Source organism: Ochotona curzoniae, unplaced genomic scaffold (genome assembly GCF_017591425.1).
Source record: "Ochotona curzoniae isolate NIBS_2020 unplaced genomic scaffold, NIBS_Ocur_1.0 contig_2688, whole genome shotgun sequence".
Classification (NCBI taxonomy): domain Eukaryota; kingdom Metazoa; phylum Chordata; class Mammalia; order Lagomorpha; family Ochotonidae; genus Ochotona; species Ochotona curzoniae.
In genome coordinates, this window is record NW_024465553.1 from 4,962,586 (window position 1) to 4,982,969 (window position 20,384).

Sequence of the window (20,384 nt, forward strand, 5' to 3'; positions counted from 1 at the left end):
TGTGCTGCCAATATCCCATGTGGGCAGTGGGTCCAGTCCTGGCTACTCCACTTCTGATCCAGTTCCCTGCTGATGTGCCTGGAAAAGCAAAGGAATGTGACTCAAATCCTTGGGCCCCTGCACCCATGTGGGAGAACTGAAGGAAGCCCCGGGCTCCTGGCTTCACATCTGCCGCCCAGCTCCAATTATTGTGGCCATTCGCAGTGTGAACCAGTGGATGAAAGATCTCTCACTCACTCTCTTGCTCATGCTATCTCTACCTCCTTCTCACTCTTTCAAATAAAAATAAATCTTTTTATAAAAATAGTAAAACAGCAAGAAGAACAATCCCCCCTTGCTTTTCTCTCTTGTCCAACAACTAGGGAGTTAGAGACACGGGTAGCTACCAACTCACTCCTGTCCATTTCTCTCCTTCCATGCACTCAGACTATGCTTGGAAGGGCAAGCAGGTATATGGATTTAGCATCTCCAGTGTGCCAGACCAATGCTACTGTACTGCCCTTGCAGCTGAATTTAATTCTCATAGCAATGCTAGGTCATTATCAGTATCTCTGATTTAGCAATGAAGAAATGAAAGTGCAGGACAGTTCAAAAACATATCCAAGTCACACAGCTTCAAGTGATAAAGCCTAAACTCCCAGTTTGCTCTAACAGACTCCAAACCCTTGTCATGCACGGGACCTCAAGGGGGCAAGGTAGAACAAGACTAAGGAGCCAACTCTCCCATTCAAGTGTTAACTACAGCACAGGGATGCTCAGACCCTAGAGAGGGTGGCAACGGCGAGGAGTTGATGATTCAAGTTCTTTGAGAATTCACTGGAGGAGCGTTACTTTGGACCAGAGAGTAGCAGAGGGAGATTAACGGGAGGGATGACATTTGAGCTGACCATAATGGCCATGGAGCAGAGAGGGAGGACTTTAGTGGGAATCCTGGAAGAGGCGGGGGAACCCTGGGTAGAGGGAACAGCCTGAAGAAAAAGATGGTAGTGCACAGGAGACAGATTCATCAGACTGGAACCTTCCATGAGTGAAAAACAGAAAATGCAGCTGCAAATGATATTCGAAACAGACACTGAAGGGATCTCCAGTGCTTGGGAAAGGGTGGAGGTTTCCATTAATGAGAAAAACATGTTCTGAGTAACAGCTTAAAGGCATCCCTACAGGAGCACCTCAACGGCTGAAGTCAGGCAGGAGGAGAAAGGGGAGTGGCCTTTCTGGTAGCAAAACCAGAAGGACTGCAATCATTGCCACAGAGCTAATGTTGGACAGGTCAAACGGTGGCAGTGATGGGGACATGGGATGGGAGTCGTGCAGTGTAAGATACATCAGAGACAGAAACATAGTGAGACTAGCTTTGGAGGAATCTGTGAGTTACTGAGCAGAGAATGGGGACCATCAGTTGGCAGAGGGGACCAAGGAACAGAAACAGGCTGCAGGGAAAGGCCAACAGAATCCATTTGGTCCAACCAAGTTCAAGCTCAATGTGAAGCATGCATATCGGTATCCAGTAGGTAGGTGGACGTGGGTTGAGCACTGGAGGAGCTGGTCTACCACTTTCCAACCATCCCATTACAACTCCACTGGCTGCATCTTCGAGCCCTGGCTTAGGGAGGCCTCAGCACAACCCGTCCCTACCTGACCTCTGTTCTCAGCCTTTGGAATCCTTCATGTACAATTTTCATTCCTGGCCACCTTAAACTTTTTGTCACTCTATGCCACTCTTTGGCCAACATCCTTAATTTCCTGTCACCACTGTTCTTGCACTGTACCGGCTTCCAAAATCCCATCACCCTACCAATGCATGGCCCTTCCCTAAGGATTCCTATGTGAGATGGCTCAGCAGAACAAAAATATGCAACTGCCTCTGATCAACTGTATGAAAAGTTCATGGGCTTTTCCAAATGCCTACCTCTTCCCAACCATCATCAAAACCTCTTCTTGGTCCTTCCCAGGTTTTCTTTCTCATCCAACCTTCATCCTTTTTGCTCACTACGTTGTCCGTCCTGCACCCTTAGCTTCCTCACCCAGCTCCATGCTCAGATCTCATGTCACTGCAGCTGCCATCTGCGTCTCATCCGTTTTCCTCTTCTCAATTTGTCAAACGAATTCCTTAATGCCATCAACCAAGTTCCGTTAACTTCTCATCCAATTAAAACTGAATTCAATCCTAACTTCCCTTCTGGAATTCTGGGAGCTTACAAGAACCAATGGCGACCTGTTAGTTCCACATCCCATCTCATTCTGCCTATCTCTGCTGATCATGAGTTGTTCCGGAATCTTCTACCCACCCTGGCTTCTAGAATACTAAAACTTCCGGTCTCTTATTCTTTGCCAAGATTGTTGGGTTCCTCCTCACCTTCCCACTCTGCAAATGTTATTCCTTAACATTCCATTTTCAGGCCATGACTCTTTTTTCACCTTACCTACACCTTTGTCCAGGGACTCCTGTTTAACATCACTGTTCAAACTACCAACACAAAGCTGACAGCTCTACAGGCTGGGACATCAGCCCCTGAGTCAGGTCCTAATCCATCAGCACACCCAAGTCTTCTGCTTTAGCACACCACTGGCTCCTCAAACTCAACAAACCCTATGGAATCACTCCATGCTTTGAAAACTTACAGAGACCTACCTGCTTTATCAAGAATATTTTTCTACTCTGATGTATTGAACAATTACCAATTCAGTAAGTGGAACAGCTTTCCCCAGGACAGCTTCCCAGTCCCTGATGGGCTCCTGTTTATTGGGAATCATTCAGACATTACTCAGATGCATGGGCCTCAGGACTTTTCCCCCTAAAGAATATTTCACATCACCAGGCTTCTAGGAAACGTGCTTTAGGACTCATTCCTCTAGCATGGATGGGGCACCTTTTTTCTTGCCAAGGCCCATTTGGATATTTATAACATCATTCAAGGGCCTTGCAAAGTTATCAACTTGAAAACTTTATCACGACCCAAGTGGCAGCTGCGACAGGCACTCACACTCCAGGGCCTGAGGCCTCTGGTTATGCTGGACAGAGGTGCCCAGGCCAACTTGGGGTTGCCGTTTCTCCTCCCCAAACACATCCTCGATGCTCACCAGGCACAGTGTGGTCCACCCCCAGGGACCTCTTCCCCTCCTTCTGCCCTTGTCTCCCACATCCCCTCAGCTTCCCATCAATCTCATTAGTGCCCACGCCCCTAACTCTGCACCATCCACAACTGAAGTCAGACTGTCGCAAAGTGGGCTCTTCACTGACCATGCTGGTACCTGGTCTCCTGGCCCCAGGTTCTGGCTGTCTATCGTGACCAAGGCAGAGACACAGCACGGGATCACGGCAGGAGCAGGCCTCAGTTTCCACACGCTGTCTGCTGACAGCAGTGTCAAGTCTATGACCCTTACACTTGTCCGGGCCTCAAGTTCCCTATCTGTCAAATAGGTAGAATGCAATGCAAGGGCCACAAGCTAAGATCATCAAAGGAAAGACCTCAGGCCGCAAAAGGGCCATAATGACGCTGGCTGGTTTAAAGCAGAAGCGTGGGCTTCCCGGGCCTTCCCAGGGAGTGGCTCCTCACCAGGAGGCTGCTGACAAGGCCAAGCCGCACCATGCCCACAGCTCAGTCCAGGCTGGCAGGCATCCATTCACCTCACCGCCTGCCCATCTACATGCTCCGTGTTCCTGCTGCCAGCATCTCTGGGGCCAAGAAAGACACACATGACCCTGCAGGCTCCCTTTCACTGGCTCCCCACCCACCATGCCCTCTACTCTGATGTGTTGCTGAGTTCTAATTGCTTGTCTTATTAAAAATTGCTAAAGCAATAAATACTAATTACCCTGAAAGGAAAAACAGCAGTAGCAGCCTTTTTAAGGAACAGCATTCTCAAAAACAGCCGAGGTAACAGACACGGGGTTGAGCCACGTGGCCACGGCTTATCCTCTCTCCAGAACCAGTGAGCCCTTTCCAGATTTTAATTACATTTCTCAGAAACAAAAGCCACACGTATTCCCCTGCGAGGGATTCATCTCCACTTTATGGAGAACAGAACCAGCTCAGTTGAATAGCAGGGAAACTAAGCAGGCAGGGACAATGCCAGCTCACATATCCTGGGCACGAAGTGTCACCAGGGACCGTGGCGATGGCCGTTCATCAGCCTCCCCACATTTAGATCAAGAGCCTGGGATCTCACCCTCCAGGGGATTCTGCAGGAGGGGAGACAGACAGGTTCCCAGAGCTCATCACACCACGTGACAGCACGGGTCCCCCAGCCAGCTCTGTGCTTCACACAGCAACCTGTACAAGCAGGACCCGTGCTCAGGCAGTGCAGGCAGACTCAGTGGGTGCGTGACATGAGTGGTTGAGGATTTGAGTCCTTCTGGGCCAAGTCACTCTGTTTTAGTTTGTTTCCAAGTATCCGAGGCTGGATACTTCATAAAGGAGTATTGGTAGCTCACAGTCTTGGAAACTGAATCCCTGAGGTGGGGAAGCGCTGATGCGAGCCTTGTGGCAGGAGGCACACGCAGAAAGCCACGCACTACAAGGAGTCAGGGAGGTTTAGCAAGCTGGATCTTCTAACAGCTCCCTCCCTCCAGAGCTGACCCACTCAATGAGACCCCTCCCCAGGACAACACTCTACTTCTGAAGGGTTTCTTCTTTTCTTCAAATTGGAATTCTTCATGCATAAAGCTAAACATTGCATTTGCAAATCATGATGCTAGTTCAAAATTACATTACATTCAAGTGAGACACAACTCCAGGCCTCTAGGGTCTCAGCAAACGGCCATCCCTCAGTCCCAGGTACTGATGCAGTTTTTGTTGTTGTTTTAATTTTTTTTTAAGATTTATTTTATTTTTATCACAAAGCCAGATATACAAAGAGGAGGAGGAGAGACAGAAAGATCTTCCATCTGCTGATTCACTCCCCATGTGGCTGCAATGGCCAGAGCTGAGTCAATCAAAAGCCAGAAGCCAGGAACTTCTTTTGTGTCTCCCAGGTGCAGACCCCAGGCTTTGGGCTGTGCTCAACCGCTTTCCCAGGCCACAATCAGGGAGCTGGGTGGGAAGGGGGGCTGCTGGGATTAGAACCGTCGCCCATATGGGATCCCAGCATGTGTAAGGTGAGGACTTTAGCCACCAGGTTACTGTGCCGGGCCTGGTGCTGATGTAGTTTGACAACAAGCAGAGGTCTCCTCCCACTCCTCCTCTGTGGACACAGGAGAGGAAAAACAAAACTGAAATATTTGCCCCACCCATCTTCCTCCATGCCTTAATCATCCCCACACAGGCATACATATCTCTCAACTATGTAAACAATATTAAAAATAATTTTTAAAAGCAAGGTACTGAAGTTAGGGGCTTTGTCTGCATTGGCAGCAGGTGTTGCCTGTGCCAACTACTGCAAGCCTGAGCCCAGGCCCACTGGAACGGATTCTCCTCACACTGGGACGCATCCTAAAGCACTTCACAACACACCAAAGTTCTGCTGCTCTCGTGTATTCACCTCTTATCTCTACAACAGTCATCACACACCTTGACACACAAGAGCAACTTGAGTGGGAAGGGACCTAGACTTGGCCTGACCCCATGACTGCCCAGCAAAAGTAACCCTGTACTCCTAAGATGGTTTCTCTAATCCAGATGCCCATTGAAACAGGAATGGACAAAGAAACCATGGTGCATCTACTCTGTGGAATACTAGTCACCCATTAAATAGAATGAAATCCTACCTTTTGCAACAAAATGGTCCCAATTAGAAACCTTTATACTCAGTGAAATAAGCCAATCTCAAAAGAACAAATATCATATGTTCTCTTTGATATAAAGCAATCTCCAAGCAAAAGACAAGATGAATAGATATATACATAATATGTATATGCAGATCTCCTTCTAGAGGGACTTTATAACAAAGACTGGCACCCTGAGCAGTGAAGATACACTGCAGAATGCATCTCTACTCCCGAATAAAAGATGGAGTCCCAATGAAACTGTTCACTGTATCTTGACAGTAGCATGCTGGACATGCTACCATTGTCAATATCTATAATGTAATGATGCACTTAAATAGAATGACGGGCTTGTAACTGTTGTTGAAAGATTATACTGTTGTTATAATACGGGGGGGGGGAGAATGAGGGGTTGGGGAAAGGAAGGGAGGGTGGAAGAGAGAAAATGTAAATAAAAACTGTTTAAAGCATAAATTTAAAAACAACAGTTTCTCATGATGCTTTCAGACACACTGTGTTGGAATGTGGGCAAGCCACTCATTCCATATCAAACAAAGAGCAGGTGTTTCCCTACCAGACCACTGCATCATAGCTGGGCTCTGGGCTCGAATAAAGGCCCTGTCCTTCACTCAGTGGGATAATAAACCATGCAGTCATACTCAACCTGCTGTTTCATCTATGAAGCAGGGAGAAACAAGCGTTAGGACTAAGAGGGTGCATGAAGCTTGCTTATCCTGGGGCCTGGTACCCACTGCTAGGCATTACAATTATTACAATTATCTCTAAATTCCAGCATCTAGCAAGCTGCCTAAAGGCTTAACATATATTTGCTGAGAGTACGAAAAACTGAATCTAAGGAGTTATCCAAGTCAGAGAAGCACACGAAGAAAGACACTGCTCTTCCACCACTGACTCAGCTATCATAATTTAGAGATAAATCTTGTTGGCATCTGTTCAGCAAGGATTCTCCCCTAGACTTAATTAGGACGGCAAAATCAACATTCTATCAGTTACTTCCTTTATACACACCTTTTTAAAGGCAGGAGGGGGATGCGAGTTACATGATTCTGTTTAGCACAGCACAAAGTATCACCCTGGTCCTCACTGTGCCAATGGCAGGTTGTATTAACAAATCAGCCAAATCAGCCAGCTGTGCTCTCTACTTTTGAAAAGATACCAGGGGACAGCCTTGTCGACGTGCAGGTTCATGGGCGGCCTTTGGAGAAGACACAGGCAGAAAGCAGAGGGTCCTGGGAATCACCCCAAGTTAGAGATGGAAAAGCTAAGGCCCTGGTGGGGGGTGTCAAACTGCCCAGGGACCCAGGGACACAAACAGGAAGCGTTAGATGGGACTCCAGACTCTCCTTCTCAAACACTGCTCTCAAAGGCCCAAGCCCCTCGTCTGCCTTCCATCACTGTAACAGTGCTTGCTTAAGGTTCTGTTGTCAGATGAAAGACACATGTTCCTCCTGCTCCCTGGCTCCCCGTTACAGAACACAGCAACCTCATTCACACCGTTTCCAGCAAGGAACCGGGAGGTGCCCTGGCACTCCAACAAGGAACCGGGAAGTGCCCTGGTGCTCCAACAAGGAACCCGGAGGTGCCCTGGCGCTCCTTTGCAACACTCCTCCCTTCCTACCCAAATGATGTTCTTGTTGATTTAGTCCTGATGACCCAACCTTGCATCGATGGTCTTTCCTGTTGCTTCCACTTGATTTCCAGTCAATCTAATTTCCCTTCTTATTCGTCCTCCTTTACTTCCTGTGGATTCTACTTCCTTAGTAGCTCTGCGACAGCTCACTTGTCACCATCCCAGCTCCCATCATCCTTGCTCAGCAACATCCTGATGTTCTACCTGCTTCCAGCGCTCTACACGGCCTTGCAGTGAGCTTGTGCGGCTGCTCTGCAGCTCTAACAGTGTAAATCTCACCATGGTAGAGGCAAAAAAGACAATTTAACCTGGATAATGCAGCCTAATTTTCAAGCCACTACAAGGGAGAATAGAGATCACAAAATGCCAGGAAGTGGTGGAATTGCCGATAGGAGCTTTGCGTTTGCCCCCCACCAACCCTCCTATCTCTGCTTCCCCAGGATTCTTGCATCTCGAGGACTTCTGGGGGAGGAAGCAACCTTGCAGAGTCCAGCAAACCAAGCACATTTGGCATCAGGGGATCCACGAACCCACTGTGAGCTGGCTTTCTGTCCTCACATAAAAAGTGCTGCCTCATCTCCAGGCAGAGCATGGAGCAGCCAAAGGGAATTAAATTAACAAGCTGCATAAGGAGCCCAGACCCACTCCAGGCCTCTCTGCGAGTCAGCCGAGCACGAGCACGGACACCCTCGGCCTTTGTGCCGATGAGCTCTAGAACCCAAGGACAGGAGCCTGAGGTCCCCCCTTTATGCATTTATTGCTGTCACCCGCAGGCACTTGGGAGGGCAGGAGGGCCAGCCAAGGCTTGCCTGTGGTTGATACACTATTAGGGTCTAATGAAGGCTCCGCAGGCCCCTTCTGTTTAAGCTAACACTTTGATGCCAACCACCACACTTCATTCTCCCAAGCCCCTGAAGTGGCATTTTCTTACAGGCAGAAAAGCAGAGACTAAGAACAACAAACATCTCAGAAGGGCTCGCTTCTCTCTGGCCCCGCTACTCCTCGCTGAGCTTTCCTTTAATGGTCTCCTGCAAGAGCTGCACTTGCTGGCCAGGAAGCCAGGAACATGACCCTGGAGGGGAAGCACAGGCTGGCAGCCCCTGCCCTACCCACATTCAAGGGTAATATTTTTATCTAGAACCAAAAGCTCTCTTCCCTTTTAGCTAAAGCCTAGCTGCCTTCTGAAGCTGCTCAAACGTCTTGTCACTCAGGAGGACCTCTGGGGCCACTCCAAGGGCATACTGACCACTCCTCCCACTCCTTAGCATCCAAGGCTATGTATGTAGATCCTTGGGTGTTTATTCTGTGCATTCCATGTAACTTCTGTTACTGATGGCTGTCTGACAACTAAAAACCTTTTAACTGAAGCGCAAGAGAAATATGCAAAGTGCAAGTGCACAAGATCCCTGTAAAAACATCTATTCACAAGTCTTTTTTTTTTTTTCATTTCAACATTGATCTATTTGAAAGTCATAGTTGGAGAGGGTGTCTTTTACCCATTGGTTCACTTCCCCCATATGATTGCAACAGCCAAGAACCACAAGCTTCTTCCGGGTCTTTCACATGCATGCAGGAGTCCAAGCACTTATGCCACCTCCACCACTTTCCCAGATCATTAGCAGGGAGCCAGATTGGAAGTGGGACAGCTAGGAATGGAACTGGCACCCACATGGGATGCTGGTATCACAGATACTGGCTTTACTCTAACCCCTTGTTTTCATTTATCCTGGATAAATGCCTACAAGTGGAATTTAATAGCAGTATATTCACTATGATTTTTTTCTAAGATTTTACTTCTTTACACTGAAAAGGCAGATTTTTCAGAGAGAAGGAGAGACAAAGATCTTCCATCCACTGGTTCACATCCCAAGCTGCTGTAATGGCCAACGCTGAGCCAATGAAGCCAGGAGCCTCCTCTGGGTCTCTCACATGGGTGCAGGGTCCCAAGTACTTGGGCCATCCTCTACTATTTTCCCAGGCCACAAGCAGGGAGCTGGATGGGAAAGTGGAGCAGCTGAGACATGAACTAACACCCATATGGGATGCTGGTGCTTGGAAGTAGAGCATTAACCAGCTGAGTCATTGCACCCGTCCCTTACTATGGTTCCAATATGCACTTTCCTGATTATTACTGAAGTCTAATGCCGACTCAGCTACAATTTGACCAAGTATGTATTTTACTTTGTGCAGCATCTGTTCAAAGTTTTAGATGATTTTTTTTAAAACTACATTATCTGCTCATTAATGAGTTTCAAAGCTGTTTATGTACTTCGTATACAAGTCTTTTGTTGTATCTATGTTTTCTCCTAGGCAGTAACTGGCCTTTCAATTTTTTTTTTTTAATTTAGATGACTTTGGGCCCAGCATGGTAGCCTAGAGGCTAACATTCTCACCTTGCACGCACCAGGAACCTATATGGGCGCCAGCTCTTGTGCCGGAGGCCCTGCTTCCCATCCAGCTCCCTGCCTGTGGCCTGGGAAAGCAGTCAAGGATGGCCCAATGCTTTGGGACCCTGTACCTGCGTGGGAGACCTGGAGGAAGTTCCTGGCTCCAGATTGGCATACCACCGGCCGTTGTGCTCACTTGGGGAGTGAATCATTGGATGGAGGATCTTCCTCGCTGTCTCTCCTCCTCTCTGTATGCCTGACTTTGTAATAAAAATAAATAAATTTTTTTTAAAAAATGCATGTCTTCACTGTGTTCATAGGAATACTACATTTTTCTCTAAAAGTTTTAAAACTATTCTTCACTTTAAAACTTGTGTAAACACAAAACGAAATTCCTGACTTATCAACTGAGAAGCCACACATGGAGGCTTGTAAAGAGTAAATTGCCAAACTAAAAGGAGATCGGTTTAAGGAACTCTCAGGATGTATCAGCTGAGAGGGGAGGAAAAAATCAAAATAAACCCCGACACAGAGGATGATTGCAGAAATCCAAATACCTATTTAACAAGAATTTCAAAAGCTGAAAATAAGAGAATGAGAAAAAGACAGTAGTTGAAGAAATAAGGCGAGAGCTTCCTAGCTCTGAAGGAAAAATGAAGAAGCATCAGCCAGACCAGAGGTGCTTGACCACCAACACCAACAGCTCCAGAGAAAGCATGATTTGCCACTGAGTTGGGGTAAGGCTGCACTCCTGGCAGCTACAGGAAGAGGCTAGAGATAAAACTCCCCGGCCCCACCCCACGAGGGATGGGAAACGTGCTAGACGCAGCAGGGAACCAGTCCCAGGTAACCAATGGCACCTGCTGCTTGGTAAACAATCATTTCAAGGGCTCAGCAGAGGCACCTGAGGAAATTCCACTGACACTCAGGGTTGCTAGAGTAGCAGACACAAGCCGGCCTTTCTCCGGCCTGATGAATGAAGTACACCTGCCCAAACCCACAAGCAACATCATACTCCCTGAGTTTATTAAAGACAGAAATATCTGCCATCGCTGGCTCCTGCTGTTTAACTTGGCGCTGCAAACCCCTAAGAGAGGGGCAGAGACCAAGGCCAGGGAAAAGAACAGTGAAGCCATCTTGCCATTCCCAGAGAAACCAACCCTAGAGTTCAGCATGGACACTGAAGGCCAACACAAAGCTCCAACAGCATCCCTTTATGCCAGAAAGCACCATTTAAAAATACATGATGCACAGCAGGGCAGTTAAAGGCCTTAGATGCCCACATCCCCAGTCAGAGCAGGACCCAGCTCCAGGTGTGTGATACCACCCAGGCAAGACCTAGACAGCGCTCCCAGCTCCTGGCAACAGCTTGGTGCAGCTCCAGCTGGTGGAAGCATTTGCAGTGAATGAGGGTCTCCCCTCTCTCTCTCTCTCTCTGCCTTTCAGATACAGTAAATAATTTTTTTAAAAAAAATTACCACTCACAAAGCATTAAAACTATATTTAGAAATGCCCTAAATAAAATGTGTAATGCTTTCATGATACTATAAAATGTTATAAAAAAAAATATGAGATTTCCTCCAAGTATATAAATTCAATGAAATGAAGGGAAAAAAAATCCCAAACGAACCGGGAAGAATTCCAGGGATGCCAAAGTTCAGGAACAGCTAAAATAATTGTGAAAAAAGAACAAAAAGGGAACCTATCCACTAAGTACTTCAAATTCTTCATTTTATTTTTAAAGTGTGGTTTTACCAAAGGAACAGACAAGTGAACCAGAATAGAGCCCGGATCGCTTCTACATAATCATCCGTTACGTAATAGTAATGGTATGAGAACTCTGGTACAGAAAGGCAGACAATCAACAGTGGGAGACTGACATTTAACAAAATTAACATACAGCCAGACTGCTACCAAATATATAGGTAGCACATTCATGCACATTACATAGTACACGTTTATTAGCTGGAATTCCATATTTAAAAGCCCTTAAAATTGAAAAGCTAGGTCAAGAGAGATTTTTAAGTGGTACGAAGGCCTATGGAAAGCCTTATCTGCTTATGCTACAGTGTGCTGATTATGAAAATAAAAAGATCTAAGAAACATCTGGAGGGGGTGTCAGAAATGAATGCAACGACATGAAAAATCAGACCTGAGGACGAACAAGAAGAGCCACGCTCAACCACAGCACCAGGGAACACTGCAGGGCCCGGGTGGCCAGTCGTCCCAGGGCATGTCGCAGGCCGGCCAGGGCCACTCCAACCTGGCTCACGGCGACGTTCTCCGCACAGGTGTGCCGCCTGCAGCTCGCTCCGCAGCCTGCCAACCACCCGGTACACACTGCGTACCCGTCAGACTGCCTTGTTTTCGCACTCAGGTTTGCGGGGTAGGCTAAGGGCCTTTGCCACTCAGAACCAAAGTTCACAGACCGTCAGCACTGCCTTAACCCCACAGCTTGTGCAGAGTGCTTCACCCCAGCCCTGCAAGCCACAATCTGCATCTTAGCGAGATCCCGCTGTGTGCCCCGAGAAGCAGTAAAACTAAGAGGAAGCTCCGGCCAGCCTCAAGAGTGATGTGGCAGCTCTACAGTGGGCAAAGCTGCGATTCTGGATTCTATTTGGATTATCCTGGTCCCAGGTTCTCCGCTAACACAGAGCTGCCATTCCATCCCCTATGAGTAAAACCTGTAACACCCTTTTTTACCCTGAGTTCATCTGATCAGCAGTCCTAATTATCCGAAATATATCCCAGACCTAGAAATTAGAAAAAGATAAAATGAAAATAAAACAAAACACAACAAAACACTCCAGGCTCGAGCACAGATGTCGGAGTAGCTGAGGATCAGGGCTTCAGAGTGTTAGAATCCTAATAAATGTGGCGTTACGGTCCCATGCCCACGCAAGACTGGACTCAGCAAACGCAACGAAGGCCAAAGGGAAAGAAAGACAACACAGAGTTGGGGTCGAGCTTACAACGAGGATTGATGGTAGAAGGAACAGTTTTGACATTTTCATGGTTATTTAGTTTTGCACATCTGTTGACACCTCAAAACCAGTCATTCCAATCTTAGAGACGTGATAGTCAACCTTATTAGACTCCCACCTGGGGAGTCCATTTGGCAACGGAAAAAAAACAACTCAGAAGCCCTCGCCTGATTGTTTTGGGATGGGATCCAGGTTCGGCAGTAGATTAAAGCTTACCAGGAGATGGTTAGTGGTTTGGGGGTGTCAGTGGAGGGCCCAGAGGCCCGGGTACCGGGAGAACCCCAATTATGAAAACAAAAAGATCTAAGAAATATCTAGGTGGGCAGAAACTAACACAACATGAAAAATGCAAACACCTGAGAGTGAACAGGAGCCCGCCAGCCACAGCACCGCGAACATCGCGAGGCCCAGGCTGAAGCAATTACTGCATCATTAGCAAGAGTTCCTTGGGGTGCCTTTGGTCACTAGGACTTCTTGCAAAGAAAAAAACCACTTTGTACATTTGAAGCCATTTTGACAGAAAGTATAGCCACCCAGACTGTCCAAACAAAAGACTCAGAAAAGGACAGAAAATCCTCAGGTCGGGCTGGCTGGCGTCAGAGCTCCCAGGATGGGCCTGTCCCACGCTGGGGAGGCCGGCCTGTGTCTAAGGCCACACAATAGCTGTCGTTCCCCTGTCCTGAAGCTTCAGTGAAGAAAGTGCAAGCCCTCCCGGCAACACTGCCCAAAGAGGCACTTGGGTATCCTTAACTCATTTTCATTTGTTGGAACTCCCTTCCCAAATAATTCTCTAATGCCGCAGAATGGCGTGCATTCTCTTGCTCAATCCCAAGAAGCCCTCATGCAAAATCCATCCTGTCAAAAGCACCAAAGTGCTAACAGGAGCTCTGTTCCCAAAACATTTAAACTTACCAGCAACGGAGACCCGTGCATGGTTTGTTTCTTCCTGCTTACAAGAGCAGAGGGAGCACAGACGCAACTGGCAAACTCCACAGTGGCCATTCTGGGACCTGAAGTCATCACCGCGGCTGGGTCCCTGGCGACACTGGCTCCTGGGTGCCCCCTCTCCCTTGCCCCAAGAGCCATGCCCACAGCAGTGTTCAAGTGGGACTTATTCATCACGTCTGACCTCAAAGCTTTGGCGCAGCCAGAGACTTTCCCAACAGGGCTTATTACCAAGGTTTTCATCTTGCTGTGGGGGCTGCTCGGGTTGTCAAAATCAGCCTGAAGGCCTCAAGTTTGGATATTAAAGAGCAACACACTGGGGACTGCGCTAGAGTTTGCTGGGCTCGTGCCCACTCTGCCATCTACGTCACCGCCAGGAGAAACAGAACCGCTGCCTTCCACCTGCCCACGGATCCGGTAGCATCACCCTCACCGGTCACTCATGACACTCTAAAGACGTGATACTGGTCGTCTTAACGCTCAGCCAGGAGAGGGGATAAAAAGTGGGGCACCGAGTACCAGGGATGGTTGGCAGGGTTGAGCAACAAACCCGGAGCTAGTTCCATATGTTTTCTTTCTGCTTTAATTGCCTTAATGGGCATTCGTTACCAGCAAATACAGTCGAACTGTTCTCCTTGTTTGCTGTAATTTACAGAGCGCCCGTTTGGATGGTATCAGCTGAGGCCTGTGATGCGGGGGTGGAGGCAGGGGCTGGTTTTCAAGAACTCATTTTAAATGATGCTTTTACTGATGAGGCCAAGGCAAAAGGGGGTAAGACACCCATGTTTCTTCATCACGTTTCGCAACAGCTATTAGATGACCACAGCTCCATGCCAGCCATGGAAAATCGAGTCTTCCATGTGTGACGTCCATGGCGCGCTCTCCACGCTGAAGCCGCTGCTGAAGGCCTGGGGCACCCAAGGCCGGGCTCGTGGGGTGGGTTTCTTCAGACCGGGAGCAGGGGTGCCTGGCGTCCACCGTGAGCTCCCAGCAAAGGCCCGGGGCCCAGCCCTGGACTCACAGGCTGCACCCACACAGGACAGCTGAATTCAGAGGCCAAGGGCGAAGAGGAGGCCAGCACGACCCAACAGGGGGCCAAGGTACCTCTCCACCACCAAGCACCAGGCAGGACGACCTGGCGCGGCCTTCCAGGTGCTCCTGAACACTGCCGGATGCCCAGGCCGAGGAGCACCCTAGGGCCCTCTGCGCTCCGCCCCTTCCGGCCTCAAGCCCGCCTCAGCCTACCGCACGCCCCGCCCCGCCTCTCTCTCCGCCCCTTCCTGCCCCACACCCCGCCCCGTCCTGCCCTGTCGCTAGGGGGCGCCACGCCCCGCCTAGATATAAAGCCTCGGCGCTCTGCGCGTCAGCAAGTGTCCTGGTGCAGCGTCCAGGAGCTCCTTAGCTTGTACGGAGGTGCAATGGCCCAAAGCCAGGCCTCAGGGATTAAGATGTCCGTGCACCCCGACCGCCTGTGGATCTGGGACAACCACACGTACTTGGACGAGAACAGGCGCACCTGGATACCCATCATCATTAAGGTACGGCAGCAGCGTATCGCCCTCTCGGGGTTGGGGAGGCCCGTTAGGGTGAGGCTGAGGCTTCCCCATTCCCCAGGACAACCCGAGATGAAACGGCTCCGGGCTGGGCTGTCGGGGTGCACAGGTGTCCTCCAGGCCAGGAAGAGGGTGGGTGAAGGCGCTGGGTGTTCCTCAGGCACCAGATGCCGGTCCAGGGGCCAGTAGCCTCCTGGGCTCCGTAAGACCCTGGAACCGGCATGTTAAGAGGAACCCCAGGCGGTTTATGATGTTTTGTAGGCGGAACCCATTGCCCTGCATGTGGGGCATGTCACACCCGATCTATTGGTCTGTTCATCACTTGGTGAGGTGTAGCCAGCAGTGCCTTCTGACCTCCTGAGTTTACTCAAATCAAGGACAAAAAACAAAGTTGTAACTTTCTATCCATAATCTGATTCAAGTATCCAAGGGAAGTTTAACAGAGCTATGTTAGAACAATTAATAGCACACAGCCCGGCATCTCCTTTAAATACGAAGTGCGTGGAGAATCTCAGGGTTGGAATTTTAGACTTCGAATTACCATCTCAACTTGCATTTTTTCCTTTGACATTTAAATGTTTCCAATCCATAAGTCAGTTATTTGGAGGAAATGTAGGTGAATATTTCTTTTTTGTCTCTAGTTGTGAAATACCCTCTCAGTAAAAACCCAAAAGAGGTTTTTTTGTTTTTGTTTTTTTTACAGAATTGGTGTGATAAATGCTGCTCACAAAATAACTGGCACATATGTGAGCGCATCCCTCCTATACACGACAGCACTGCAGCTCTTAACACAGATTCATTTAGAAAAGGAGGTCCAGAGGAGCCCAAGGTGGTGACAGGAAACGGAAGACTACTCTGATAACACGGTCGCTTCCGTGCCCACTCCTGGCGATTTCCACGGAGTTCTTGTGAGATAGTGAGTCCCCACTGACTGTGTAGAGTATTTGGACAAGCTGCTTCCTCTGTGGAGAAATATGCACAGGACAAACACGAATGTCCATGCTTAGTGTGTAATGCCAAGTGTGGTCCTAGGCCATGGCCATTTGCAGCCAAGGGATGGCACCCTCAGTGCCCGGGAGGTGGGTGATGAGGTCACATGCAGGTGCTGTCCTGCAGGAGGCAGGTAGAAGTGATGCTGGGGAGGGGGTGTGGGACAGGAACCTCGCCCCCCACACCCACCCCCAGCCTGGAGTGGGACAGGGGCCTCCCCCCACGCCCACCCCCAGCCTGGAGTGGGACAGGGGCCACCCCCATGCCCACCCCCAGCCTGGAGTGGGACAGGGGCCACCCCCCACGCCCACCCCCAGCCTGGAGTGGGACAAGGGCCTCCCCCCATGCCCACCCCCAGCCTGGAGTGGCCTATCCACTTTGCTCTTTGTTCCCCTTGTATTTTGTGGATCTCTTTGCTTAGGGCAGAGCAGCGACTATCACAGGGTTAGATTTCCTTGAATTTGTGAATGGAGGTTCTTTTCAGTGCTTGATGTAATTGGTGTGTTCCAGCTCTGTCTTAATGGATGTAGGGAGCACACCCGTTTGATGTGCCGCTTTATAGAGCTGGCGGGGGAGGGGGCTGGCAGGCAGAGGAGATAACAGGCCTCTGATGGTAGGCCCAGAAGTAGCGAGGAGCCTGAAGGGCTGGCCCCAGGCGGAGGGCGCTGGCCCTGAGGGGAGGATGCTGGCACAGCAGGGGGAACAGTGAAGCAGGGCCTAGCTCAGGCCTGTGTGAACTGCTGTAATCACTGCCTGTGGTCAGACAGCAGCTCCGGAGCCTGCTGCCGTGGCCCCACTGCCAGGTCACGTAGAACTATTCACAATGCCCTATCACCAGATTCAGGCCCAGAGACCATTTTGTGTGAAAGAGGAGATGTAGCAACATTCTTTTCCCTTAAAAATGCTTATTTTTATTGATAAGTCAGTTACAGAGAGAAGGAGAGACAGAGAGAATGATCTACCTGCTGATTTGCTCCCCAAGCAACTGTATTGGCCAGAGCTGAGCCGATCCGAAGCCAGGAGCCAAGAGCTTCTTTTGGTCTCCCAAATGGGTACAGGGTCACAAGACTTTGGGCTGTCCTCAACTGCTTTCCCAGGCCACAGCAGGGAGCTGGATGGGAAGTGAAGCATCCAGGACATGAACCAGCGCCGATATGGGATCCCATAGGAAGTGAGGCAAGGACTTTGGCCACTAGGCTATGGTGCCAGGCCTGGCAACATTTTCTAAAGCAAAGAAAAGCCTATGTCAGCTGGAGGCAACACCAGACCTCACTGTTGGCAAGTTCAAGGGCCCCAGGGCCCACCCCAGGACTTAGAAGCTTGGGGGAAGGGAGGGGAGGGAGAGGGTGCTTTTCCAGGCCCCATGGATGCTTAGACCTGAGCTGGCCCAGCCAGATTCCCGGAGAGCAGAGAGTGGGACCCAAGATCTGCACTTCAGGAGACAGTGGTCACTGGCATCTCACACCTGAGTGCCTGCCGGGCAGGGCTGGGCCTGTGGGCACCGGTGGAGGGGCCCTGGCCGGTGGACACAGTAGACATGCCCTGATCTTTTTTCTGCAGACAGAGGGCAAACGCCAGGTGGTCATGCGCCAGGAAGACATGGCCCTGGGGGAAGCCATGACACCGTCCCAGCTGACCAATTTTGAGCTGCCGCTCCTGTGGCAGCGCTACCCCAGGAACAGATACCGAACATCAGACACCAGTTTCTGGCGCATAGTGCATCATACCAAGGCAAGCAGAGCCCCTGCCCCACGCCATTGGGATATTGGGGTAACCTGCATTCCTCGCCCATCCCCACCCCACTCCATCTGGCTGCTCTCTCTACTCCCAGCTGCAAAGCAAGGGGAAAATTAAGGCCAGACGGGAATCCCTCTGGCGTGGGCAGTCATGAGCTGGTGGGAGGAGGGACAGCCTGCTGGGACCTCCCCTGCTGTTCCGGGCGAGCGGATGGAAGCAGCATCCGTGGGGCTGTGGTCTCAAGCTGCTCCCCTCTCTCCCTCAGATCTGTGACAGGGAGGACATGCTTCTTGAACAGTTGCCGGATCCGGACTCTTGGTAAGCTCCCTGACTGCCACCACCAGGGGGTCTGCAGGATGGGAGGGAGGCTGGCAGGCAGAGGAGACAACAGGGTCTCCCCTTGGCCATAGCTGCTGCCATCTGCGCAGTTCCTTGCAGGCCACCGTGGCACTGCCATTCACTGTCCCTTAAGCGGTCAGTGCTACTCCCTGGCAGTAGCTTCCGTGACTCAAGCACAAGTTGAGGAAGGATAATGATGTACCTGGACTTCAAATCCCCATCTTCTGCACGCCAGGCCCCAGCCTTGGGGGCCAGCGCTGACCTGCACCTGCACCCCACACTCCCGTGTCCTTACACACTCCCCACCCCATCCCCCGCCACCACCACCCTTTGACTGTCCCTCTTCCTTTCTGGCTGCCTGCCGTGTTTGCCTTCGTCCCTGTTTGCTATCCCTACGTGTCCTCCACCAGAAAGAGCCCACCCCAGGGCTGCCGGACCTGCCTGCAGCCTTTGGCGCCCCTCCGTCCTCAACACTGCCGCCTGCTGCGTGGTTTCCTCGGGATGCTGCAGCTCTCCCTGCGCCTTGGATTTTCTCCGCTAGTGGGTGGCTTTTGGCATCCCTCCCTCCGCCCCTCCAAGTGACTGGTGTTCATGCCACAGCTCCTGTCCCGGTCCCTTCATTCCGAGCACATCGGAGGACGGGGCCTAGCCATGAGCCTGGGCCAAGCCTCCGAGGCCCTGGGCCTGCTCTTACAAGGTGCTGAGGCTACCAGGACAGATGTGGCCTGCCCCCCCCCCACAATCCCTCAGGCTGCCCTTCCCTCCCCCGCCCCCATAGCAGGGACAGAGGTGGGGGTCTTTCCTCTGAGTGTTTATGCAATTGTATATATAATATGAGCATTTTGTAATATTGATTAAATTAAATGTAAGGCTATTCATTGAACCTTGTGCCAGTTCAGCTTCTTTCTCTGACCCACATTCCAGTGGAGAGGATTAAGAATAGGCAGACAACCAAACAAGAGTTGAAAAGGCATGGATATTTCTGGATTTAATGTATTTTGCTTGCTTTGAAGAGAAACTCAAATACATATAGCATATAATCAACACTCAAAACTGTTTCTTAAGACCTCATCTGAGGACCATTGTAGCAAGTGACCTTAAAAGGTCTTTGTCAGCCACTCTCAGTGCTAAAGGTGCCTTCGGTACAGCCTTGTGCCCCTCGCCTGCAGATGGCCCAGCCTCTGCCCCCTTGACCCCACAGAGGCCCAGCCTCTGCCCCCTCCACCCCACAGCGGCCCAGCCTCTGCCCCCTCCACCCCACAGCGGCCCAGCCTCTGCCCCCTCCAACCCACAGCGGCCCAGCCTCTCCACCCCACAGCAGCCCAGCCTCTGCCCTCTCCACCCCACAGCGGCCCAGCCTCTACCCCCTCCAACCCACAGAGGCACAGCCTCTGCCCCCTCCACCCCACAGCGGCCCAGCCTCTATGCTCACTGGTTTTGTCCATGCACTGGCAATTGCTTGCTTCATTCACATCGCAGCCCGAGTCCCACATGCCTTTCCCCAAAAAGCTGACCACTGAAGTCCACACAGCCTCCCTGCCCACCTCCTGGGATCTGCAGCCACAGCCAGCTCTGACCTGGATCCTGCCCCCTGCTTTGATTCTACCCAGGACCTTCAATATTGCCAGGGCATGCCTTGCAGAGCAGGGGCCGTGCTGGGATGAATCCTGGTCTTATGACTTGCACCTGACTGTGAGGAGTGAGGCTGCTTTGAGGGGTAAGTGCAGTGTTCCACGTAGCTCAGAGGACAGCTGTGTCCAAGCAATACTTCTCTCATGTGATGTCTGACCGCACACTTCTTCCCTGGCACTAGAGCTCTCAGAAGCAGGGGTACCACCCACACCAGGGTTTGGATCTCAGCATTTTAGCCCTGGCACTTTGCACAGTGCTTGGCGGAATATGAGTCTGGGCTGTAGGAGCAATTACTGCTACAAGTCACCTTGTCAGGAAGCAGGCGTTGGGCAGGACCAGAGACAGGAAGGCAACCTTGGCTGGGGAGTCAGAGACATTGGTTAAGAGCTAACAGAGCCTTGTAAAGTGTTGCCAGAAGGATCTGTAGGGTGGTGGGCGGGTGGGGGGCCTTCCAGGCAGGGC

General features: G+C 50.5%; 1 protein-coding gene across 1 annotated transcript; it reads left to right on the top strand.

Moving 5' to 3' along the window:
• Nucleotides 1–15,119: 15,119 nt before the first annotated feature.
• LOC121153206 (T-cell leukemia/lymphoma protein 1A-like) lies at nucleotides 15,120–18,422 on the top strand. The gene is made up of 4 exons (XM_040975686.1): nucleotides 15,120–15,209; nucleotides 17,775–17,945; nucleotides 18,217–18,269; nucleotides 18,380–18,422. The coding sequence occupies exons 1-4, from the start codon at nucleotides 15,120–15,122 to the stop codon at nucleotides 18,420–18,422; spliced, it is 357 nt and encodes a 118-aa protein (XP_040831620.1).
• Nucleotides 18,423–20,384: the final 1,962 nt, after the last annotated feature.